This window comes from Lagopus muta, chromosome 4 (assembly GCF_023343835.1).
Source record: "Lagopus muta isolate bLagMut1 chromosome 4, bLagMut1 primary, whole genome shotgun sequence".
NCBI lineage: Eukaryota > Metazoa > Chordata > Aves > Galliformes > Phasianidae > Lagopus > Lagopus muta.
Genome location: NC_064436.1, coordinates 17981017 through 18008703, shown reverse-complemented (window position 1 = coordinate 18008703; position 27687 = coordinate 17981017). Strand labels below are relative to the sequence as shown.

The 27687-nt window shown below is 40.2% G+C and overlaps 1 protein-coding gene across 1 annotated transcript; it reads left to right on the top strand.

Annotated features, from left to right (window-relative positions):
* Positions 1 to 678: 678 nt before the first annotated feature.
* HPGDS (hematopoietic prostaglandin D synthase) lies at positions 679 to 27687 on the top strand. Its single transcript, XM_048941274.1, has 6 exons — positions 679 to 779; positions 11115 to 11256; positions 21377 to 21469; positions 23551 to 23660; positions 26581 to 26679; positions 27254 to 27687. The coding sequence occupies exons 2-6, from the start codon at positions 11124 to 11126 to the stop codon at positions 27416 to 27418; spliced, it is 600 nt and encodes a 199-aa protein (XP_048797231.1). The 5' UTR covers positions 679 to 779; positions 11115 to 11123; the 3' UTR covers positions 27419 to 27687.

The following is a 27687-nucleotide window of genomic DNA, read 5'->3' as shown; positions in this document are numbered from 1 at the left end:
TTTTAGAAAACAGAATAGTGAAGTTAAAAAAAAATATCATGAATTACGTGAAACAGTCTGTAAGTATTTGTATTCAGCCTTGCTCATCGCTGGGACAAAGGCAAAAGGGTCACGTTAATATATAAGAAATCATTCAGATATTTAAGTATTATTTAACAAAAAACCAAACACCTGTAATTTCCACAAGTGACAAGAACAGTAGCACACAGTGTGGACTACCAGCATGAGTATCACTACTCAAGAGCAGAGTTCACTAGAATCCCCTTCCCCCTCCACCCCCCCCCCCCTTCACCGTTAGCAGCAAGAATCTCTTCATGAAAGTGGTTGGAAGTTGAATTTGCTTTTTTTTTTTCTTATTTGTCTCAATGTTTCAATGTAATGTTGAAAATGTCTCATTTGTTTCAATGCAAGCCATTTAAAGTATTCTCCTTTAATGCACTCAAAGTTGAAGGGCTTTTTGTTAGAGATCAAAGAAACATCTTTCATTTTGCTGCCTGCTTAATTTATAAAACAAACAAACAAAAAAACCCCAACGATCTTCTGCTCAGTAACTCAGTGCAATACTTGATAATTAAAAAAAAAATCCCCAAGCTTGCTTCTTTTCCAAGAAAATGATGCATTTGCCTTGTGAGCTCGTGAGAGAGTTACGATTGGCATAGTTGTCATTGGGGGAGTGGTTTGCATGTTAACAAACACTATATGTAAGCCTTTTCCACAGGGGCCAGCCTGCAGAGGAGCTCCTGTGCACTGAGGAAAGGACCACGTACTACTGCACCCAAGTGAGTTCTGTTTCAGCTTTGCTTACTGCAAGAACCTGGTTTCTCTTCTTCCCACTTTCTTCTCCTGACCTCCTTCTGCTGTTATAAGAGCTGCATAGTATTTGCTCTCTACAAATCACACTATTTGTGCAACAAGTTCTGAGAGTACCTAATATTTTAATTTTGTTAAGTTCATTGAACATAAGTCTATGGCTGTGGCTGTTGGCATAATGAGGGATAATCCTGAGTTCTACACATCAGCTGCACTATCTACATAATGCTTTTTAACTGCTTACAAACATCTTTAAGCTTCCACCTGTACGTTTGGCACCTGTACAAATGCACACAGTGCCTCAAACAACCTTCAGCTATATCTTTTCAGACATTTTCTATCAGATCAGATATCTTCTGCAAATTGCAGCAAGCCCCCACCTCTCATCAGTAGCTGATGCAATCAGCACTGAGCGGCTTTCATACTTGAGATAATTGTCAGAGAATGCATTCAATAGGAAAAGCAGGCAAAAAAAACTAATACAGGTTAAGCATGCAGGGCGCTGCAGGGGGCTTTCAGTAAGCAAGAGAGCAGTTTAGAGCAATATTCTGCTAGCTGTAATGACTGACACATGCACTTGCTTATGTAACCAAAACAAATCTAGGCTAATGTCAGAGAATTAGATACATATTAAGCAGCACTAAACAGTTCCTCTAGGTCATTTTTACGCACTGTTCTATTCATATTCCAAATTCCCACCTGTTCTCTGGCTCACCAGTGGATTAACATGCTCTCATTCTAATTCCTACTATTATTTGAGAAAAGAAATCTTCCTGTATCTGCTTCTACTTAATACATTTTTCTTCATTCAAAAACACAATTTTTAATCTTCTCTTCAAAAGGATTCTCTGAGTATCTGTCCAGGATTTTTTTTCTTTAAAATCTCACTGCCTTCACTATGTGCAGAATCGTCCTGGGCACATTTTCTCTGCTGAAAGCCATCCATTACACAAAGTGACTTCTTCAATTCCCATTTTGTGCAGCTACAATTGTTACCCTCAAAGCAGCAAACTCATATGCCACTGATGGAGATAGTCTGTAATCTCAGGGTTTGCTCTTAAGATTTCTAGTAGCAGTTTGTCACGCACAGCCTTCTACTCAGCTATTAGAAAGCAAAACCTGTTGAAAATATAGACCACTTTTGAGCAAAATCTCCCTATCAATTTATTACAATAACAGCCACTGGTGGTTAGGTTGGCATGCCATTTGTTGATTGCTAATCTGCAAGTGGCACACCATGCTGCTGAAAGATATGAACATGAATATATAAAGGCTTACCATATAGGCTGCAAACTTCAAATATACTCACCCTGTTGCTAGTTAATCCAGAAGAAAAATAAATAATATCTGCCATATCCACACAGCTCATACTCAGTGTAAACAACTGCACGTATTTGGAGTCCGCCTACTAGCACTCCCATAAAATAAACTACAGCAATGAACTGAGAAAGTTAAATACTCAGAGTTGCCACTCCTTAGAAGTACTGCAAAATAGTGCTGGAATGACTCTTGTAAAGAGTAAGAGCCTGCAATGAAACAGGACAGAAAACAAGGATATTCAGCTAATAACAGACAGGCATTTCTATGCTTTGGATCTGGGTAACAAACAGCAGAGGAATCTTGTCTACCACCTGCCTACTTTTCACCAGGTGATATTTGTGGGAGTGGGAGAGTGGATATTATGCCCTTCAGAGTCTACCTATGCTAACTCCTACTCACAGATAATTAACACCAGGATACTTCAAATACAGTCTTGTGCTGAACTGAGCTAGAGTAGAAGCAAGTCTCCTTTCAGTGTTTAAAGGGAGATAATAAACAGTAGAGAAACCAACTTCTTACGTGGGTAGACAGCAATAGGGCAAGGGGAAACGGTTTTAAGCTGAAGGAGTGGATGCATAGATTAGATGTCAGGGAGTTTTCCCCACAGAGAAATTCCTGAGGTACTGGTGCAGGATACCCAGAGAAACTGTAGATACAGCAACCCCAGAAGCATTCAAAGCCAGTTAGGATGGGGCCCAGGGCAGCAGCCTAGTGCCTGATCTAGCAGTTGGCAACTCTGTCCATGGCAGGTGGTTGGAGCTTGACAATCTTTGAGGTCTCTTCCAACCCAAGCCATTCTATCATAACACATACGGATGTACAGAAAGTAGCAGTTGAAGGGCTTCAAAAACTTGCTGTGGTACAATAACTCGCCAGCCAAAAAGAACAAACACAGGGCTGAAGCCTCTATCTGCTTGCCTCAGATAAATATTTTGTAACAAGTTCTGGGCGCAGGCACTGTCCGCAGTGTCACAGAGCTAAGCTCTGTCTGTTTGCTTCGATTATAAAAAAAAAACTAAAACGGCCAAAAATTACTGCTGAGTAAGTACATCGCTCCTAAGTGTAGGGATTTACAAGTCAAGCAGTTTGTGAACATAAGTCAGGACATGTACCACCAGATGCAGGCGACCCCCAGCCTTCAGGCCAAGTGTTCTTCAAAGCTACAGGTTCACACTTCTCATTACTGGTCTGTTTGAGAAGACCAGTGAAGCCTAAAGAGCAACTGAGACCTTTGTCTCCTCTAGTTCATTCTGCTGTGAAACTAATGTCAGATTAAGTGGAAAAACACCACCACAACAGGAGATAAGAGCACTGGGTCTAACAGCAGTGTGTGCCACCATTCTAGGGCAGAGCAGGAGGGTACAGAAGACCTGATGGGCAGTGCTGGAGACCTCTGCCAATTGAATAAAATCAGGCCATATTTGTATGCGTGGTAAATTGAGGGGGCACACATTCTTCTGAATATCTTATTTTTTCCTTAATGTCTGCAGCATTGTTTAATCTTGGCTAGTTGCACTGTAGATTCACAGCAGGTGACAGTTAAAGAACAAAGCAGTTTAGACTAGTCCAGACGAGGAGCTGATGTAGCTGGGATACAAGGAGAGGAACAAAAACAAACAAACAAACAAAAAAAAAAAAAAAAAAAAAAACAAAAAACAAGAAAAAAACCTGGTTTCCCCAGTTCCGTCCCCCACACCTGAGGAAAGATATTAGGTGGCCAAAACAGCAGTTACAAAGTTATTGAATGAACTTGAGCATTCAGGGCAAGGACATAAATTCCCCAGGCAAAACCAACAGCTGCCTATGGAGAGCTGAGTAACACACTTAAGAAGCAGAAGTGACTTGCAGCTATTCTCTTTGTTTTATGGGGAGTTAAAGGAAGGCCACTGGTTTGTCTGAAGACTACAGAAGCTACAAGGCACAAGTTTTACAAGAATGACCAGTGTTGGCAAGAGTTATGATTATTTAGACTTTTGTTCTACCGTAAAACACTTAAAGGAATTTTTAAACATCCGATGAGGAAATAAGACCTAAACAGCCTCTCATGAAAAATCATCTTCGCCACTCCCTTGTCTGGCTATTTCCTGACATTTCTGTACTTGCAATTTTATCTGTGTCCCTTGGTCTCAGGCATCCAATTAACCCATTTGAAACTCTTTACAACTTGGGAGGCTGTACAAAACTGTTTCAATATTTATTTAAATAAAAGTGGGACCAAGAAATTAAAAAAAAAAAAAAGCAAAAAAAGCCTGAGAGTCTCTGACTCTCAAAAAGCAAAATTGTCACAGATACTCAAAAAAAGTCTGCTAGACAAAGCAGACTGAGAAGCCTTGTTCCACTGCCATTCCAAGCAGGCCACCACCACAGTGACTGATTCAGAACGATCATGTGAATGCACAAGACTCACATCTAGCCACTCACATGGAGTTAAGCATGCACTCGGATGTACAAAACCATTCTCTCATCCAGCACTTGCTTTGACTCCAACAAAAACCTAGCACAAGAGAATTAGGACCCAAACCTGTTGATTCCTCCTTCACCTCCCACTGAAGTTTTTATTCCAGGCTAGACACTGACCCCTGGCCAGCTGCAGCTGACAGGAACTATTCCCAAGGACAGTGATGGATACAGGGCAAGCTTTAGGGGAATAGGGCACTGAAAATGCATTAGAAAGGAAGGTACCCCTTAAACTCCAAGGCAGTGCTGCTTCACTACATTTTTTGTAGACACTCTGTGACTAGTTCCACATACAGAAAGGCCAATTTTGCCAACAAACTATGTTCCCCATAAATATAGATCATATTTGTAAAGGCCTATTTGATATTTAGCAATTCCTAAAATCTTTATGGTTATAATTTCAGGCAATCAAACATATTGCTAGCATACAACCAGCAATGTCTCAAGGACTGTTAATAATAAAAATATACACACACACACGCTTATACCTATGCATATATCCAATCCTGAAAACCAAGCTAAGGAGTATCAGGCTGTAACCATTGCATTTGGGATTTGTCATTTCAAAACTCAGTCCTACATAAAATTTCATAAACATTTACTTCAGATGATCTGTGTTTTAAACAGAAAGGAGGGTGCAGGGTTTTTTGTTTTGTTTTGTTTTTTGTTTGTTTGTTTTAAGTTTTCTTCTCCAATCCAGATAGCCTGATTGCTATCTGGCATTGGAAAAAAAAAAAAAAAAGGGGAGGAAGGAGGAAAATCAAATGAAAATGTTTATTTTCTGTAAATGGGTGGTGGGGGAAGAGGCATCTGCTTTTCAGAAAGTTGGTTTATGTCAAATGGAGCCGACAGCAGCTACATAGAATTACTCAAAGCTTTTCATTTTACCATATGAAGACAAAGAACACTGTTGAAATACTTAATAGAAGTCTTCACAGGTCTTCCAATGAATCTGCCAATATCCTCCATGCATCCTCCTCCAAAAGAAGGATGGAAATTTTCTTACTTTCACAGCTAGAGAAGAATTAATACATTATTGGGGAGAAGAAAATAAAAGCTTTTTCTTTTGTAAATTTTCTGAGACACTAAATGTCTCTTCAGCCTCTAATATTTTTTACTCTGTGTTACATGCAGGAATTTATTCTTGAGAAAAAGGGACACGTTTTACATTCTGTGGGAAATGAGCACTTTTCCTTTTAGCAGCATGTTAAAAGAGATCCATCTAGATTCTTCAAACAGGACTTTCAAGCCGAGATTCTGCACTCTCTCAACTTCAGCCAAAACCCAGGTCATTATCAGCTCAGATTTCTTTTTGTACCATACACAGGCTTGACAGGCTTGCCCAATTTGCAGAAGTAAGCAGAAGGCTTGCAAGGCTCTTTAGGTCTCTCCTGCCAAGGCACAGCATGTGTCATGGAAGTATCTCCACTTCTCATGGAAATGGCAGGAAAACCCACTCCAAAAGGGAACTATTCCAAAAACTGGAGAAGGAGAAAGCTGCTTTAGTCCTCACTAAGCAGATGAGGTATCTCCATGTCAGAGAACAGTCAGCAAGATAGACAAAACTGATTTTAATATCACTAGTGTTTCACAGGTGAAATGAGGCACAGTAAGTGCCTTTTCTGGTTAAAATCTTTCTATATGTTCATCAAGTAAAACAGCTCTTCCCAGCTCCTAAGCATTAAAATCAACAATTAATGCTTCCTACTTGGATAGACAACTTCTGACAAAATAACCTCAGGAAACTTTCTCTTGTAATGCGTCTGTCTGAATTAAAAACAAGGTCAGACAGTTTCTCTCGTTCTCTATATTTAACTTTGTAAGTTAAATATTAGCACCATTCGGCTCAGCAGCTGGGACAAAGAAATAGTTTTCAGTGCAAGAGGTTCAGTTGCTACGGATTAGAAGGGTTATGCCAGCTTATGCAGCTTGATACATCCTGGGCATCACAGAAATACACAGGTGAGTAAGTATATGAACTAGTTGAAATTACACAAGCCTCTCTCTGGTAGGACACCTAAATCAAGCTGTTAGATCTACATGATTCTATGATCTGTATCTATTTCAGATCTACTCATCTACTCCCCAGGTCAGATTTACTCAAACATTGCAAAGAAATACCAAGTAAAAAAACAAAAACCAACAACAACAAAAAAAACAAAACAAACACCGCCAACTCTTCCAGGCTTTCAGATTTCAAATACAGCACTGCTTAGGGAGGGCATGATCTCTGTTTTCTGCTTCATAAAGCAAGATACTTCTTGGCAGAAGGATAACTGTAGATTTAAGAATCTTTGGTGTTCTATTGTAAAATAAACTGAGGTACCCATCCATTACCTCTCTTGTCTTCAGGGGAAGATTTTCAGCTTCTTTGCTACAAATGGCTCCAAGTTACCCTCTCACGCCCTTCAAAGATGCAGATTTCCCCTCAGGGAGATGCCAAGGCCCAGCCTTATTTTTTTTTTTTTCCTCCCCCATCAGTAATGATTCAAGATTAGTCACACGCAGCCACCCGTGCCTGGTGAGCTCTTGGCTGCTGAACCCCGAACAGCCCCCACAAAGCAATGCATCACCTCTTCCAGGCAGAAAATTTGGTCGGCAGAGATACACTGATGAACCTCAGATCAACAGTTCTTCCCCTTGCTTGCTGAAGAGAATACCTAGCTTTTAAAAGTCTTCTAACAGTGATGGAATCAAAGCCCGTATATTTTAGGAAAGAGAACCCTTGTTTTTCCACAGTGAAAAGTACAATTGAAGGAGATTGAGAAATATTTCCTTGCATTACTTTGAAGGCTGGATTCTCAAGAAAAGTGATGAAGCACCTCTACAAAGACCAGCATTCCTCAGTTTATCTGGACAGAGCACACCAGGTCTCTGCATGAGGGTGTGTCGTACCAGCAGAATGCATGCTGTGCATTTGTGAATTAGAAATGAACACACAAAGGACCTGCACTGTTACTCAGGACAGGCAAAAGCATTGCACACCTTGCAGACACAGAACTGTTCACTTCAGCATCCTCCAGGTTTCTTTGTACAGTTTCTAGTCTGTCAGTAACTTTTCTGTAATATCACTATCTGAAACCCAACATATTGGTTCTCAGATAACAGTGCTGATTCCTTCTAAGCTTTTAAACTTCAATTTTGTTTGAAGTTTGCAAATTGACTGTTTTAGTCCCAATTAAAACTGGGAAAGAAAAGACTACAAACTCATCAGATAATACAGTTTTCCCATAAAGACATTTTTGACTTGAATTACTTGAAATGTGTTGTAAGATGCCTAAGAAGCCTGTAACTTTAACCTGGACTTTTACTGATGAATTATATAGATGATGACTCCTCCTACACACAGATAGAGTGAAATGAGTCTGAGATGCCTTGCACAGTTCCACGCACCACTGGTACCAGCCACAGACCAGTTTTCTCCATTTTCAGCTATATTCATAGCTTAAGAAAGAGAAAAATACAAAAACAGTCAAGAAAAAACATCATAATAAACTCTTCTTAGAAGACAGATTTACCAGCAGAAATCATATACTCCCCTTCTGCGTTTATAAACACTTGTCTTATGACAACCTGAACAGAACTCACAGCACTAAGCAGGTGGCTGCATGTTCTCAAGTGGACATTAAGATCCATCACCCACTTCAAGGCTTCATTTTACCTGAAATTATTTTTTCAAAATCTGTTTTCCCTAGAACTGTTGTTTCTCAATCACTTGGAATAATTTTCTGAAAACAAGTTTTCAATTTGTTCCTCATGTTTCATTCCTTTACAAAACACGATGGGAGAATGAGGTAAAGGAGGGTAAAGGGGAAATGTTACCATCTTTCTTTCAGTGTTTGGCAAATAGCTATTCAGAACACAACCTTTTCTTTCATTTAAGAAATCGACGTGGAATTGTTTAGGGAGTGCTACTCCTGACATTTCACAATGAATACAAATAAGAAATAAAACCTACAAACATTTACAAAAGCATGCTTACAGTGGAACTATAGAGGCTTCTAAGATGTCACGCTTTTTCAGTAAACTCCTCATAGGGTTACTTTGTTGTTGTTGTTGTTGTTCACAGATGGGAAAAAAAACATAAGTCTTAAAGTGCATCAGCACTGCAAAAGTTTGATTACTCCTTAGAGCGTATTTATTAGAAATTTGTTTAGCTTTGCTTTAAACACTTGAAACAATAGTTTCCACTACTTCCTCAACAGACTAAAACATTCTACAGCCTACTACAGCTCTCAGAAAGACTTTATAGTATTCTGCCAAAATTCTCGTTTCTTTACATCATCTCAGTGCTCCTGATGATACACAGCTTCCCCTTCTATGTGTAGAGTTCTCCTGTGGTACAAATCAGACTGCTTCAAGATTCCTACTACGAAAAAGGACGCTCTACCTCACTTATCTCTAGCCTGATCTATATATAGTACCACATGTTAAGCCTTCTATCCTTGCTCTTTTCAATGCCTCCCAGCTACTGATAACTTTCTGCTAACAAAGAACCGGGGCAGCCAAGATGCTCAGGCTGCGGGTGGGAGGTAGCTGATGTCCATTGACTCATTAGAGAAGAAAAGAATTTGTGGACACTCCTGGAGAACAGAACAGTTACATGGATTTAGCACGTTAAAGGTCGTGTCCCCTACAAATGGAGATTGAATCAGCACTTTTCTCCTACGCCATAAAGCAATAAGAATGTAACAAGGAATGGTTTTTTTGTTTAGTTCCTTCTTCAGCCTTTCTTCCCCTCCCTCAAAAAGGAAATCACAGCACATATCTAAAACATGCTTGAGAACTTGACAACTGTCAAAAACATTCTCTATAGAGAAAGAAGTAACAAGGCTGGTAACTTGTAAGCTCTACTTACCAAACTGCAAATACATTTTCCAGTAAATAATACATCTCAAATACTTATCACACAACTCGCACAACAACAACTAACATAACTTATTTTGCCTGCAGCTTCCATCTTTTCTACAACACAAATAAAAATAAAATAAAATTAAAAAAAAACAACCACAATGCAAATCCTTGACTTTAAACACAACGGTAGTGGTACTTTTGTTCTGAAGCACTTAGATATCTTCACCAACTGCAACCCTGGTGGTTGCAATTGCTTCCCACTGCAGCCAGCACCTTTTAAGCACCTCTTTTGGATGATGAGCTTTTCTGCCCCAGCTTTGTGCTGTAGGGGAGAAGGTGTCTTTTATGGGAAATTAAGCAGTTTCCACTCTGCTCATTTGGAATTATGTTTGTTTTCCTCTACTATTCTCATTATGGAAAGCAGACGGTTCTACTTATAAGGAGAAAGTTGCACATGCAGTCTGCAATGAAATGCAAGCTTTCCCATTTTCCTGAATAAAGAACTTCTCCCTCTGAAGTGAAAGCTGATGATAAATCTGCTTTCAGACACATGTTTTCCAAGGCCAGATGACTAAAAAGGAGGTCGTGTTTCTCTTGCAAGGCCATTTATTAGCACTTAGTCACAAAAAAGTTCTCTTTATTTACTGGTGCAATGAAAATTATCTATGTTGCATGTTTCATTAATAACACTCTGAGCCTGATGCATATCAAAAAGATGATAAATGACAGATAAGATCTACTTTAAGGCTGCAACATTATTGATGAGAGAATTCTGTGTTAGAGAAAGCTGTGGGTGGTTGTTTTAATTTCCTTTAACCAGTACATTTAAACCTCAGCTGAGCCCATGCTTAAGTCATATTAAAGTGCAACATGCACAGAGTATAAAAGCTCATTTATAGTTTAAAGGTACCTTGCCTTCTCACAGTTCCTGAACCATCCATATTGTACAACCCAGCTGATAACCATTTTCCATTGTTGCCTGTTACACAGAGAATCAAATTAAACCACCCTGCAATGTCACTCCAAAATAGAACCAAAGGAAGAAATTCACTTGAAAACTCAAAGTTTTTTAAGTTTTCTTTTGGCTTCCAAACAAGGACTTGCACGAATTTGATGCTATTTTTTTCAAAATCACATTGAATTATAACTTTGCTCAGGTCAGTTGAGTATGCAGCTAGGGTAATAACAGCTAATGAGTCGAATTTCAATACTTTGTCAGTTCTACTGATGAAGTCTTGGATGCAGATCTCTGTGAGCAGTAGAGGTGAGCAGGACAAGCTTGAACCAAATGTCTGCTCGACAAAGCATCTATTTCCTGTTACAGTAGATGGTTTTAAATGTGCACTCTGATCAAACAGTTCATAGAAACTTCATAGAAACACTTCATAGAAACGGCCAGAGTTTGGAATAGCAACAGAAATAAGCCTAGGCTGAGAGTTACTAACATCTGCAAAAAAAAAAACAACAAGTAATCTTTCTGGAGATATCTAAGCAGCCTGTGTCTGAATATTGTGGCTGATAAACGCGGAACAAAATGACCAATACAAGGCATCATGGCTTAGTGTAATACATTCTTTGCATTGTACAACCACATTTCATTAGCAAGCATAGATTGTGCTTTGCTAAGAAGATTGTTGCTCATGTTTCAAGTAACTTGGTGATTACCCTTCCAGGAACCCAGCATGCCCAATTACAAGCTGACGTACTTCAACCTGCGAGGAAGAGCAGAAATCAGCCGCTATATTTTTGCCTATTCAGGCATAAAATATGAAGACCATAGATTGGAAGTAGCAGACTGGCCCAAAATTAAGCCAAGTAAGTAGCGCAGATTCTTATATCAAAATTTCCACTAGAAATGATGTCAAAATCAAAACAGTTTTGGAGGTAACTTTGTGTTTCACAATCAGAAGCATATTCAATCTTGGGATATGGGAATTTTATGCCCTAGATCCAACATAGGCACAATAGCATTCCTGATGCTCTCACACAATTCCAAAAACAAATCTTCAAGCAGCCTAAAATGACTTACTGTGGTCATTCAGATGGGCTTTTACTCCTAACAAATTTGGTTTTACTAGTACGTGCCTAAAGCTGACTTTATTCATCTTCCTGGGTTCTTAAGAGGATTTGGTCTCAAAGATCACACTACAGCCTTCACTCCAGTTTTAGAAAGCCAGGTTGGAAAAGAAACTGCTAAGGACACAACTTTGCAACAAGAAATGTTTTCAAAGAGAGAAAGTGATGAGAAAAAAAAAAAGAAGAAAGAAGTCAGATATTTAAAGAAGAGGGGGAAAAAAAAAAGATCAAAAGAGATGCCTCAGTACTGTTGTTCCCAAGAACAGCACAGCCTTTCCCAGACTTCTGAGAGTGTGCTGCAGGCTACAATGCTCCATTTTATGTGTTTTTAAGTTAGAGACCTCCTTTGAGAATTCAGGTGAATTGAGGAAATAACTATATAAGATATTTTCATGTTTAAGTGCGCACATATTCAGATGCACACACCAACTTATGTCCCAAAACAAAATTCAGAGAATATTAGCAACATATCAAGCCAGTATACAAAATTCAGGAATTTCAGTAAGACAAATTAAAAAGATAAAGCAAACACAGTGACTTGCAGGCTATAGAAACACCTGCAGTTTGGAACTTAGGAAAAACTATTCAAACAGCAGGCCAAGGTCAAGATGTTGCATCTCTCATGGAGATTCATATTGGGTGTTAGAAGAAATTTCTTCTCTAAAAGTCTGGTTAGGCACTGGAATGGGTTGCCCATGGAGGTGGTTGAGTCAATCATCTCTGGAGGTGTTCAGGAAACATCAATTTGTGGTACTAAAAGGCACAGTTTAGTGTGGAAATACTGGTGGTAGGCACATAGTTGGACTGGATAATCTTGGAGGTCTTTTCCAACCACGATGATTCTATGATCTGTGCAAAATTTATACTGGTTTAAAAATTTCAGGCTTTGTTTCCATTTAGTCAGCCGATGGGAACTTGAATGGATCATACTAATTGACCAGGAAAGATTACACATGAGAAGAAATAGCTGACTGTATGTCATAAAGTGCTATTATACCTCTTGCTTCTGGAAGGTTGACTGAATCCTACCTAATTCAAATACCTATGTCATGGTGGCCTTTACCACCATTGGCATTTGAGCTGCAGTCAGTTTTCAAGTTCAGACATTTATCACCTAAAACAAGAGTTCAGATATTGTTCTGTGCACAAAACAAAGTAATACTGCTAAGGAACTTGCCTGGAGAACAAACAGTTGATGACAACCACATCCTCCTTTTCTGTGAAGCAACAGTTACTCACTCACAGTATTCTCAAACAAATTATCTGCCACAGGCTAATCATTAAGCTAAGCTTTAGATAAAAGGTAGCAGTGGTGCTTAAATATTAACAGATTTGTACTGTACGTGATCAAGGGTCACTGTTCAGATTTACCTTCATGTGCTCAAACACTGCCTTCACATACTATGACTAAGCAAAAAATTATTCTCAGCTAGGCTGTATAGGATTTGCGTGTCTTAACATTACAACAACGTAACATAAGCAGCTTGGATTCTCTACTGGGCTGGATTTTCAAAATGGGCCTCAGATCCCTCTGTGGAGGAGCATATTGAAGAGGGAATGGCTAGCTGAAAAAGTACCAGTCCTCAGGAAACTGGGTTACAGGACTGTTGCCAAAATGTTCAGTTATTGCTTTGTTTAACACTAAATATGAAATGAGGGAATCCCTAGAACCTGTTGAACATACACAGGCTGACAGATCTCATTGCTGTCATTTCTAGAGGTGACTTCCGATGAACATCAGGTATATTTTTCCCATTTTGCCTGTACTGTGTCTACTCCTATAAGAATAGGAGTTAAAGTAGTAGATTCCAGTTAATCTCAGCCTGGGGAAAACAAAAGAGTACTAAAGTATTAAGGGGAATTACAGCTACTTTTGATGTAACCACAGCTAAAATAATAGCAATTTGATACGCTGATTATTTTGTAACCCTCAATAATCATTAAAATTGGCCCAATTCATTGAACTAATTACATTATTATATATTTATGAGCGTTTAATAAATAACAGTCAAAATGCTATGTACATTTGCACACAATGAGGTATGTTTGCAGTACCTAAAGGGAGCCTACAAGCAGGATGATAGTCAGCCCTTTAAAAGGGGGGACAAAGCGAAATTGTTTTAAGTTAAAGGAAGAGAGATTTAGGTAGGATATCAGGAGGAAGTTCTTTACTATGAGAGTAGTGAGGTGCTGGCACAGGCTGCCCAGAGAGGTTGTGGATGCCCCGTCCCTGGAGATGTTCAAGGCCAGGTTAGATGGGGCCCTGGACAGCCTGGTCTAGTATTAGATATGGAGATTGGTGGCCCTGACTGTGCAGGGGGGTGGAAGCTTGATGATCCTTGAGATCCCTTCCAACCCAAGCCATTCTATGAGTTACCCACTTGAAATCACTTTTGACAGCAGAGTCTGCAAGTACAGTGTACGCGTGCTTACTGCAAAACCTGAAGTACAATAAATTAGGAAAAAACAATTGAGAGACAGGAAATTTTTCTCTTAACAAGTTTGGACAAAGAAAGCCCATGATTAAGGGAACAAATCAAAGCGCTTAAGTTTTTCTAAGAGCACAAATTGTCCACATTCATCAGTTAACAAAAACCTAAGGTATGGTTTCACAACAAACGCCACCCCACAGCCCAAATCATCCCATACAAAATAGAAAATACTGCCACTGTTCTGAAGAAAGGAATTCTTTATTTTTTAGTTTTGCTGTAAAATTGAATGGAAGATAGAAACTGTCTGTGCTGAGATTAATGCGCAGAAAGTTCATTCAGAAAGCAGACTTGCAGCTGCTGCAAGTCTAATTTTGGACTAGACAGAAGAGTGCTACGCATTTGTTGTTTATTTTAGCATTTTCAAGTGGCTACCCCAGCAAGCTGGTCCTTTCAGCACGTTCAAGAAAATAAGTAATTTCTTGTGCCTAGAAATAATGTCTCACTTGATTCTGTTTACACCCAAGAGATGGGAGTTTACTTTGTAGGGGACAGGGAATACTTAATGAAGCTAAATTTGTCATTTGGTTCATATATTCTAAATTTACATTTTCTGCAACTCAGCAATTCTTCTGTGCAGATTTCAGGCAAAAATTGTATTTTTAAGATGAACAAGTCAAAGAAAGTATTGAGATGATCAGCTTTAGCCTAGACTTCAATACAACAGCCAAATATATCAAGAAGCAGCTTTAAATAACATTCACTTCACATAGCCAATCATCAAAATAAGTAAATAAACACAAATTTACATTTGCTTTAATTTGAATATGCTATATTTAAACTTCAGACAATTTGAGAACTCTATGCAGTCATGTAATAGGGTCTCTCAAGATGCGCTTTATCACATAATAGGCTCCTCTCAAAAGAGAGATAAAGTATAACACTAGAAAAAAAGGCACAACATAGCCGAGAATCTACTGCGATGATGTTCTAAGTTAACATCCTCTTAAGACACTGGATTAGCGTGCAGTAACAGCCACTGTAATGTGTTTCATTCAAAGAATTTGATGCAATGGCAATTGCACAGACTTTTTAGTCATAGCAAAGGATGCTTTAATTGCGCTGATATCTGTAAACACCCCATAAACTGTTTAGGAGGTGGAATGATTCCTCAGGAAACTTGGCAGACTAATTGTTGTACTGAAAATGTTTCCAATAGGCAAATCTTTATAGACACTCGACAGCAGATAAAGATTTTTTTGTGGGAGTACCTGTGCTGTTTCTAGGATGACACGCTGCTACATCAGTCTTGCTAGAATAATATACAATAGTGATCTTTGAATAAAAGATAAGGCTTAGCAGTGGCTTTCACAGAAAATCTGAGTTTTAATAGCATCAGCATGGAAGCTGGACTAAAGTTGGAGCAGAGCACCATCCTAGTCATACATTTCCAGAAGATACGGTTGCTGGATGCCTCCAGTTCTATCCCAGTCACTTCCCAGGGGCCTTGCTCCTCTGCTAGCCTTATAAAAAAATAAGTATTCTGTACGCCTGCATTGGAAGAAGCAACATTTCTGACATGTATCTCTTGTGATCCAACTAAATATTAATGGAAAAGAAAATAATAACGGACCATTTCCAAGACAAGGAAGAATTCATATTGACAAGGAAAGGCACTAAGAGGCATAGTGGTGATGTTTAATTTCCCTCATCTTTAACCAATTCAAATACCTTGGTATGACACCAATCTTAGCTGCCTGATTGCGCCATTATTCTGGTTTCGAGGGACATCCAACTACTTAAGTATAGTCTGCTTAGCATTAAGTCTATGGAAAATTTAACTGTAGTCTGGAGGAAGTATGGGGAGAAGCATGTCAGTTGGGATGTATCAATCACAGAAAATATGAGGACCTAAACTGAACATTTGGGAGCAAAACTGGGGCAAGCCAGGATGAGTGTGGGGAGGAGAGAACAGAGATGATGACAAGAGTAATGAAGAATCAAAGATGAGTAGAAAAGGAGCAAAGAGCTAAGGGAAGGAGAAAATTACAATCTTTGTAGGGGCTTTCTCAGTATCTAAGGAAGCAAAGTGAGAGCATAGCTGGCAGGTTTGGGAGAATCAGTTCAGCTCTGAGTTACATTACCTCTCCCCGTCCTTGAAAAAGAAACAGGTCCATGTGGTTACTATCCATTGGGCTGTGCCCAGAAGGCTGGGCAAAGAGCTCTTCCTGCTCAATAAGAAGTTCTGAAGTCAATAGTGATAATCTATAGGTACTCCAAGAAGACAGTAGGTGCCACAGCCCTTGGGGGACTTCATGAGATGGAAGAAATTTATACAGACTTCCTTGCTTTTAACATACATCAGACTACATCTTCCCTGCTAGGTATCCATCCGAAACTACGAACATTGTTCCAATCACAACAGACATCAAAACTGAGATATATATATAAAAATAAATTATCTGGTGTTAAACACTAGGCAGATACTTCAGTGAATCTTTCCTGAAATGAGAAGAGAGGATGTGGATCAACCTGTACTTGTAAACAGCCTCTGTCAACGTTTTCTTGAATGCATGCAACACTAAAACTAATGAATAACTAGGATAAAAAGTAAAAATTTGCATATGCAAATTCAATTTAAAGACAATCACGGAATTGGTTTTCCAAGCAGAATGCTTAAAAAAAATATCACAAACCCATTCTGTTTTTCATGGAGTTTTCATTCAAAGTCTATAAATCAACGCTATCATCAACTGTGCCCTCTGCCTCACATAAGCAACAAAACAAGGGGATGCTAAAGGAGAACAATTATGCCTGAGAAATTTTCTAAGATGACAGTAGCAGAATTTTCTTGTTTTTCATCTTAAAATGAATGTGATTAACTGGGAGTTGAAATTTTTGCAGAAAAATTTGCAATTTTGTTTTGAAAAACATAGAAAGAACATCCATATGCATACCCACGGGTATGTACTGATGTAAGAAATCCCCTAACTGATCAAGGTTAAAGAAAAATGAGTGAAGCAGCATACATATCCACCACTCGGTCCATTTTATTTATTTATAAAAACCCTCTTCCTTCGTGCTTTCTCTCTGATTCTTGTTTTGTGCAGACAAGATCCCTCTCACATTATGGATGCATGTGCCACTTCTTTCACTAGGAGCAGAGCAGGGACTGACCTATGTGCTTTGTTCACCTGGAAATACATGAACTATACCTTACATCAGTAGCTAAAGGGAAGATCAGTATCTAAAGAGGTGCTATAAGAAAGAACAGACTCTTTAGCAGGGTCTGTTGTGGCAGAAGAAGGAGAAAAGGTATCAAACAAGAAGAAATTTAGACTGTGTATAAGGAAATATATATATATATTTTACACAATTACACTAAAAAGTGTTGCTTAAAGAGGTGACAGATGCTCCGTCCTTGGAGACATTCAAGGTCAGTCTGGATGGGGCTTGAGCAACCTGATCTAGCTGTAGATATGGCTGTGTTCATTACAGACAAGTTGCACGAGATGATCTTAAAGGGTTCTTTCCAAATCAAACCATTCTATGATTTAAAATGGATGACAAAATTGAACAGTATTTTAATGTAATTTTTATGTACGCACTGCTGTCATAGAACTCCAGAGGTTCCTTGAACATATGATATCAGTGAGGAGAGCAAGGGCCAAAAGCACTGACAGGAGAACGCTCAAAGGAAGCCATGGAAGCCCACATCTGTGGTGTAAGGAAATCACTGAGCATGTTCTGTTGTAACCTGAAGTTTGCGAGTACATGCGAGCCTGACTGTGTTATCTGTACAGAGGAAATAGGCTACATGCATGGCATCTACAGAGGACATGTGGGGGTCTTTTTGCAAACCCTGCAAGCAAATGGCACCTATTTGTTGTGAAGACTATTTGTATCCTTTCTAACAAGGAAACGTACTAACACAAATCCCTCTTTTCCAATCATAGAAGGAAATCTCCAGTACTCATAGAAAACATATTGCAGCCCACAGCATTCAAACTTGAATGTACAGGCAATCTCCATGTGATGCTGTGAATTTATTATCACAAAAGTTTTTAAGTGATAAGAGCAAGATGACACTTCAGGGCATGATACTTAGAACTTGGACAGTAGTTCATGAATTTTGGATGCTAATGCTTCAAAAGAAAAAGGAGCTTCTTAAAAATTCTTTTTCAGCCTGAAAATCCAACTTCATAATCCATTATACCTTATCCTCTAACGTAGAGAAAATGCATCATGAATGTCTTCTGTTCTGACTGTTCTGTGGATGTCTGCCACATTTTTGTGTGTGCAAGGATAGCCCACCACGCAGCTAAAGATTCCTGAACAACTGATAGATTTTTACAACAGTCAACACAAGTGGGCTCTCCTCAAACCTCTCAGAAGCTGCGCTCATTTGCAGCTCAGTAATTCAATAATCAAGAAATCAGCACAGTAAGGTCAGTGCATGGTCATATCAGGCACTGCACCATCATGAAAAATATCTATGTTCTGTGTTCTTTGCAAGAAAGAAAAATAGTTGAATCACATTTTGAAGAGGAAAGAAAGGAAAAAGGCTATCCTGTTTACTAACTGTTATGCTTTAAAGACTACCGCATACTAACGGTAACAACATACATGCTGCCTCTTGGCAAAAAAAAAAAAAAAAAACCAACAAAATAATAAAAAAAATAACTAGATTCTGATGAAAACAGGTCAGAGCTGAGAAAAAAAAAAAATGTTACTAGGCATGACTGGTACCTTCAAGCCATTTCCTAGAATTCAGTGGAATGCCAGGAAAAAACAAAGTAATCCAGACTTGAGCACACCCCTGAGAAACAGGACATGGAAAATGATAAGCACACTGCTGCCTGTCATGTATTCACCCATCTTCCTCAGCTGTCAGAAAGACGTCTCCCCCTTTTTTTGCCATCACTGAGGGCTTCTCAACAAGCAGACAAACAAGCTGGTTTTCATTTTCCGCTTAATGAGCATCAGAGTGAAACGTCAGTCAAACTGAAGCTGTCAGACTTCCTCCCCTCATGTGTAAACTCATTAGAAAATAGTCTGTTCTGTTTGGGATTAAGCAATTACAGTTTCCCAACCTGAACTGTCATTGCTGTGTTCTGGCAGTTATTGCTAAAGAATCTGGCTGAGTCACGATGATCAAGTCAAAGCTGTATCAGACTGCTGTGCCCCTAACAGCCCTCTACAGGCATCCCCTTAACTCCTTCCAGGCAACATTCTGTTTCTGAACTACACTTTATCTACTACCCTCTTGCCAACCTCTGCAGCGTGATCTCTTTCGGGGCTGGGGCGTCGGAAGGACGCTTCCTTGAAGAATGCACTGCTATCCAGTATGAGCCAAAGCTCTGATTCCAAAGCTCTGCAGCTTTGGGGCCCAGGGCATCCAGCACTGCTGGCCTGTGGGAGATCCAAGGCTGTTCTCATTTTCACAAACAGAAAGTTCTTCAATTTAGCATTCAGAGATGTTCTTTTTCTCTCTGGATTTGATAAACAGGTGAAGCAATATATGGAATTTCAAGGACTTTGCTCACAGGATAATAAACATATGAAGTTTTCTAGGAAAAAAGTCTACTATTGTTTCAGAATAAGTGAGCATTGCATGCTTTCTCCCTGGAGAAATACAGTTAATTCTCTTTGATCTCCCTTGCGTCTGCTAGTCGTCAACATTGACATGCATCCTGGCCTCACAGTGCATTGAGCCTGGGGAAGGAAAGGTACTCTACTCACATGCAGGAAAAACTGCACACAGGAATCCTGTATGTTCTGTGCAGCTTCCAAATTCATTCAGGTTTGATATTAAGAGTCTCATACCTACAGTAATTCGCATATTCCATGCTAAACCACAGAGCCGTGTGGCAACACTATTATTATTTTGATAAACAGTGAAAAGTGCATCAGATTTCATTATTTTCTCCTTCTATTGCTCATCTACTTTAGGAGAGTGTTCAAAATTACCCACTGGGAGATCCCATAAAATTTGTAATCTGGGCTGCACTTCTTAGCAAGTGTCAGCAGTGGATTTGGAGAAGCAGAAAAGTCAGTAACATCTGTGGAAAGAAGGTGTACATCTCATAGTTAGCTGAGCTCATGTACTCATCTCATTGGAACCTGCAGAAACAACAGAAATTTAACTGGCACTAAACACACCAAGGTAGTTGAACTGACACACAGATTCTTCTGTCCTCCATAGTTTATGCTAACAAAGAATGCAATCACAGCCACATCTATTTAAAATAATCATCGGACCAAAGAAAGAACGTATACATCATCCTCAAGGTGACAGTTTCACATTGCCTTGCACGTGGTGGCATCCAGATAAGCCCTGCTCCTACAGAACAGTCAAAGAAATCCCTTCACCCCATTAGACAACCCTACAGGTCTTTCTGAATTACAGGCCAGCAAAGATTTTTGTAGCAACTGGAATAGATGAGGGAACAGTATGTTACCTCCCTGCTAGCCATAGCCTGCTGCACCTTGAATTCTGCCTTGTATCGTACTCTAGACTCCTGTGGTCATTAGATTCTCATATTTTCCAGCTTCCCGTGTTTTTCTTAGATTCAGCTCAATTCCAATGTTCCAGCCCCTCTTGAAGTCATGCCAACCAAAACGTGGTGTAACAGAAACCCAAGTTTTGACACACAAGATATCACTAAATGAATACATCCTCACACGTATCTATTGTGCCAGCTCAAGTTCTTACAGGTATCTATCATGCCTGCTTAGTCTGCCTTTACATATGCTCAGTGTCTGGAGGCCTTTTCCCCAGGACCGAGTTTTTGTTTTTGAATGCAAGCCTAGTCAAGTAGATTTGAATATCCTAGCATTTGTGGTTCATTGTGAGAGCTGTACTTGTCTCCCAGTGAGATAAGCTTTCATATTGTCTCTTTGGAGAACTGCCACGTGGAAAGTCTTGTCATAGGATAAAATTCTGAAATACAGATACTTCCACTGAATTTAAAACAGCAAGCAAGCATCTTTGCAGTGCTCCCAATCTTCTATTTCATACCCCAGCTGGGCCCTGCACTACAAAGACTTCAGCAGTACTTTGCCTAGCCTTGGCATTCACTTTCCTGGGGAGAAGAAAGCTGAAAAGAAAAGGAGCTACATGCTTCTGAAGAAAAATCTTCCTCTGTAAGGAATCCAGAGTATCCAGGATGTATTCAGGTTGTAAAGCACAAGCCTAGGAAATAGGAAATTCAGTAGTTGGTTTCTACACTACAGCTGCCTTCTTGCAGTGTGAGGTGGTTTCTCCTTACCGATTTTTCTTTTTAGTCCGTATCTATAGCATTTCCCTACAGAAACACAGTGAAACTGCTAAATGCTGTAACAAAGATTTCCCTTCAAGCGTGGTAAAAGTGCAACTTGCAGTTAAGGACAATGATTTTATTTCATTTCTTTCTTTTCTTCCCTCCAAGCTATCCCATTCGGCAAAGTCCCCATTCTGGAAGTAGATGGAGTGATCATTCACCAGAGCCTGGCAATCGCAAGGTACCTTGCCAGAGAAACAGGTAACTCATCTGACACCTTTCTCGCTCTGTTCTGCACTCACCTTCAATGCTCTGGGAAAAAAAAACACACCCGATCACAGCCAAAAGCAGAATAAAAACTAACAGCTTAAAAAGCCCAACCACAGAGCAGGACATCTGAGAGTCACTGGAACCCTAGGGCAAAATACTGAGCTACTCAAATGGAATGTAGAGAATAAAAATCAGACCACAGTAAAGAGTAAGGCTTAAAGTAACACTCTGCAGCATGAAGGGCTATAGTTCACAGCTGAAATCACTTGGCAGAGCTTCCCATTTGCACGTTAAGCACACTGAAAGGAAACTGCACAAATAATCCTGAGTCCTTGTTCATTGCAGGGGAGTTGGACTAGGTGAGCTTCAAAGGTCTCTTTCAGCTCCAATGATTATAAAATTCTATGAATCCCTTTATATCCAAATGCATTCCCCTCTGCATGTAACACCTAGGTTTTGGTCTGACTTTCCCAGCACTAAACCTTACCCTTCTGTCTCTGCATGAGAGAAAGCATGTACCTATGACCCCCAGTGGCTCTCAGGGTAGTTTTCCATGCAGCTAAACTCTGAGCTGTCATGAGACCAGAAAGCACCAGAGTAAGGAGCTTTTGAAAGCACTCGAGATGATTGCAGCCAGAGCACTCTAAAGCACATGTAGGCAACAGTTTTGTTTCAGCAGAGAGATTACATCAGAAGGTGACTTCACTCATCATTAAATACTACACACCATGAAAGCACTCAGCCAGCTACACCAAATGATATAAGACTCTTTAGTAATGCAAGTAATCAAAGAGAGTAGTCAGGGCTTGCTTTAGGTCAGTAGCTGTCATTCAGACTTGCGCAAAGCAAGTCTGCTTGAAAGCAGATGTGTTGGTGGCGGTGCACGTCAGCAAAGTGAAGACAGGCTGGGAAGCTAAGTGCTGTCAGACTATTTTTGTATTCTGAGTAGAGAGACGAAACCTGCCTTTCAGAGCACTTCCTCATATTCCATGTTCTTCAGCTGAGGAAACAGTAAGAAGCCCACAGTTTTATTCTTCAAGGCACTATCATCATGTATTTTCACATGTCGAGCAATACTGCCAATTTCCTCCATCCCTGATATGATCTATTACTTGCCAGGCAAGAGGATGATGAGCATCTATGTGGTGATATGAGACTGAAAAAAACTATGAGAAATTCCTCCTTCCTCCCACATCACCTTCCTGACTGTCTCCTGCTGGGAGGCTGATCAGAAGCAGCCCTGCTTTCATAGTCAGAAATAATCACTTGCACATTCCCTCATAGCTTTTTCCATCAGACTCCAATGGGAATTTCCTGCTGGCCTATCCCAGCAAATTCAGACCATACAGCTTATGTGTTAATGCAGCATAAAACAAAAACAACAAGAAGAATGAGTGAAAGGGGAAAATAAAACCCTTTAAAATTCCCAGTGACAATATTCAGTAACCCTTTAAAATAAAGAAATGGCATTTTTGGGTGTCCATCACTAACACTTCTTTACTGAAGGCTCACAGATTACCGTGCCCAAAAGAGTGGCATATTCATTGCCTTCAAATGAATAAGGTAAATGAGGTATAAGCCAGGGAAGTGACTTGACAAAGAAAGCATATGATTTATGGAAGTCTAAAAGAACAGAGAAAGAAGAGGATAGTCTGGCTATGCACAGAAGTAAAAGCCTGAACACGTCTGTGAAGAGAAGCAAGGGAAAGAAGGAATACTGAGATAACCACTGGCAAACCAGAGAGCAGCAGGGGAGGAAAAGAGATTTGCAAACAAGACAGAGTAATCAAAAGTAAGCAGTACGTCATAAGAAGGTTTAAATTGGCTGCGTGTTCAGGTGATGGAAAGAAAAACTCGCTCTTTAGGGAGCTGTATGAGACTGGAGGGGGAAAAAGCAAAGTTAGGTGATATTATGCCAGAATGTAAGGGAGTCAGATGCATATTGTTAGCATCAAAACACTCTGGATAGCACATATTTTTTTATGGAAATGCTCACAAAGTATAGAGCTTACAGCTAGAGTATCAAGCATTTCTGACAAGTCACTAATCTCCCTTATGCTTGCTTCTGACAGGTCTGGCAGGTCAGACTCCAGTGGAGCAGGCATTGGTTGATGCCATTGTGGACACCATTGATGATTTCATAATACTGTTCCCCTGGGCAGAGAAAAATCAGGATGTGAGGGTAAGACAGCCACTAAGCTAAACAATGATAAACCATATGCATGCGTACCTCAGCATCTCCTCTGTGGAAAAAGCCTCATGCCAACCCACCATCTCAACTCACCCCAAGGCAGAAGACCTCCGTGGCTCTTCCTCCAAGCTAACTGAGTTAAGGTCATCTGCTCCCTTCCACCTCCACAAGATTTCCCCCCATTGTGGGAACAATGAGGTCAGCATCAGCCATCTCACCCGCTCACTTTGAACTGAGGATACCATATACACGTATATCAAACTGCTCTTCAAAAGGGCACTCTCTTTCCAGTCAGCACTGTAATATCCGTACCATCACAGAAAGCTCAAATCTTTCTGCCTTTGCTAATTCAGTGTGATTAACAGCTCCATCCCATTTTCTTTTTGTGCTCCTACACCTTGGTTTCTTCATAATATTTTAGAAAAATTCAGAAACCCTTGGCCCCACCACTATCCAGTGTGGATCTTCTGCAGACACCAGTGCCCATGGTAACGCATGGCTGTGATACTTGAACGCAGTCACAGACAAGTCCTAGATCACTTGAGGTTTTGTCATCCCTCTTTTTCCCAGTGCTTGCTCATCACATCCTTAAATGCAAACCTACAGAGTTGTTGCTCAGGGTACAGTGAGTTAATGCTGGCACTGCAGATATTTCACAGTGATCTGACCTCAGGAGATGACACAACACTTTTAGGAAAGTTGTGATGTAGCAGCACGTCCATTCATTAATTACCAGAGCAGCCACCTTTTCCTTATCCAAACATCTTGGACTGACTGGGATACTGTGTTACAGAAACCATAGAGGACCAAATGTTCACAAACTAATAAAAAACAATGAAATCTTACAAAACCCTCTTGGGAAAAATCTGAAGTTCGAAAGTTTTAGTACTCAAAAATGCTAATTACTTCGCTTTGCAAAGACCTCTTGGAGTTTCCTAATTTCCCCCTAGTTTGGCAAGGGAATGTTGACTCACAGTTTTTGGACATTTAGAAACAGGCACAGCCTTGCTGGTGTAGTAGTGCAGTAGAGCACGTAAGCCATAGAACTGCTGTCCCTGTTCTTCCATCACTGGGTGTGCCCCAGCTGTCACAAGGCACTTCTCCAAAACAAAGATCTGGGTCGTGCCTCCAGTGCTCAACGTGAAAGGGAGCAGTGCTCACAGGCAGCCTGCACGTGCCTGTGTGCACATACGCTGCATGATATTGTCTGGGAGGCCAAAAGGTCTAGAAAATTGCTTTTTGGGAGTCTGCAGCACTTCTGGCACTAATAGATCTCCCTGGGTCCACTGCCACCACCTTGTGGTCGACGTGCAAAAGGACAGAGACTTGGAGAGTAACGAACGAGATTTCATTCGTTATGTATATTTTGCAAAGGGTGGCAATATTAAAAAATAAAGTTACAGCACAGGCTGCAAGCCTGACATTTCTGAATTGCAAACTTGTGGCTGTGACTTGCAGTCATGGCACTCAGTTCAAATTCAAAGAATCATAACACATCCCAAACCGGAACGGACCCACAAGGATCATGGAGTCCAACTCCTGGCTCCACACAGCACCACCCAAACATCACACCATATATCTGAGAACACTTTGCAAATTCTTCTTGAGTTCCAGCACCTTAGGGCCGTGATGACTGCCCTGGGGAGCCTGTTCCATGCCCACTACCCTCTGAAGAGGTGAAGAGCATTTTTGTATCACCCAACCTGACCCTCCTACGATGCAGCTCCATGCCTGCCTTTCCCCTAGGTCCCATTGCTATCACATAGGGAAAAGCTCAGCACTGTCCCTCTGCTCCCCTCACAAGGAGCTGTAGGTTGCCACAAGGCCTCACCTCAGCCTCCTCTGCTGAGTTACAGAGCTCTTTACAGACAGCAGGAGGAGATGCCAAGACTTCAGTCTGATTTGAAACACAGATTGTATTCCAGCCAGCATTTTTGGGGTCAGGCTGCTGCTGCTTCTAAATTTTGGCTTTGTTAAATATCTGGCCAGGTCATGTATCAACTGCACAAACTGTGCCAAACAGATAAAGCCAAAAAGATAATCACAGCCATTTGCTATCTCAATCACTTTGTGCAGGCGACAAGAGAAAAGTAGCTATCTCCCAAGGAAACAGCTAACCCTTTACTAGCAGCCTTAAAACCTTTGGCTGCGGGAACAGCTGGTGGAGAACCACTGCTGTTCAGTCTTATCCTCAACTCACCAACATGCAAGGTATCCTCCCATACAGACTCAGCCTCAAATCTCACTGAGGCATTAAAAAAAAAAAAAAAAAAAAGAGAGAACAACCTGCTAACACGAAAGTTCAGCATCACATCCAGCAAAAGCCTGGTTCATAGCCTACATTAGGAGGGATGGCAAGGAAAAATAACTGACCAATACTTGACCAACAGCAGAAAAGAATGGGCTTATGGGATTCTGCAAACTGGACGGATGGTACAAGAGGAAAGGCTACAAATTCTTCCCAAATCTATGGCAGGGCTCCTGCCACGTTGTCACAGGCTGTTGAGTGGCATCACCACACACATCTCTGTGGGAGATCTCAACATTCTTTAGGTGCTAATAAGGAAACAAATTGCCTTTCTGCTCAGCTCTCTGAGTCTAGCGCTGGGTGTTTCAGGCAGGTGACAAGCTTTTCAGATAGTTCAGCTTTCCTGCATTGCATAGTATCCTATTGCAAGTACTCCAATGACAACACAGCTGCCACCAAATTATTTAAAATAACTGTACTCTCTGCATTCTTGATCTGTACTTGGATGTTAACACATTCCTTCCACCAAAGAGGAATGTGACAACTCTACTTGGATCAGACCATCCATCAGCTTTTCCAGTTTTCCCTGTGCATCTTTTTTCCTAAGAAACCCTCAAGAATCCAGTTTTGCTGATCGCTGTGTGCATTCTGTTCTTCCCCCAGGAGAAAGCTTTTAATGACATCCTCACCAACAAAGGCCCCGAGCTGCTGAAAAATCTGGATGCTTTCTTAGGAGACAAAAATTGGTTTGTAGGAAAATCTGTAAGTATAATTTCGGTTTCTCTCATCCCAATGACACCGCCAGTAAAATGCAACTGTGACTACTGTTAGCATTATGGATTTCACGCTATCCCAATGAAATCTTGTAAAAACAGGTCACTTGATATATATATTTTTTTTATTTCTTTCTTCTTACCAATACACAACTGGTTGCTCCATTGTGTAGCGAAAGCTGTTCACGCCATCAGAAAAAGAAAGCAAACCAGGATAGATCTGCATTTCCTAAACCATTCTAGACGTTGATACAAGACACTTTAAATGCTTTGCACTACTTAGTGGAGGTGTGAGTTACAAACTCTGCATAGAGTCACTGCTTGATTTCTGAGTCAATACTAAAAAAGAAGAAAAAACAATACTAGTGGCAAGAACCTGTTTTGACTAATTTTTAATCAAGTTAATCCTTGCATTGCAGCACAGTTACTATCTCTGTAACTTAAGAACCCAAAACCTAGCAGGAACCAGATCATTCGTGCTTCGTTTTTGCTGAGAATATTCATTGTCCTAATTTTCTGAGATCACCAATTCAGGTTTACAACTTCTTTCCTCTTTCCACCAGGTAACATGGGCTGATTTCTACTGGGATGTGTGCAGCACAACGCTCCTATCCTATAAAGCTGACCTGGCAGACAAGTACCCCAGGCTGTTGGCTCTCAGGGACAGAGTGCAAGCACTGCCCGCTATTGCAGCCTGGATCCAGAAAAGACCAAAGACAATAATTTAGATCAGCTGTTCACTGCAAAAACAAATGCATGTTTTGTGATTTTCGAACATTACAAATGTGCTAAGTTATTAATTTTAGAATCATTTAAATTAATTTCAGGTGAGTGTGCAGGACCAAATCAGAATCTAGTAGAGTAGAGCCTGGGTAGAGGTGCTGTTCCAACAGCATTCTCTTCATCACTAAAAAAGTGTTTGAAAAACACAGTCAATGTTCTGTAAGTACTCAGATGGAGAAACAATAATAAATATTACTGACAAATATAACCTCAA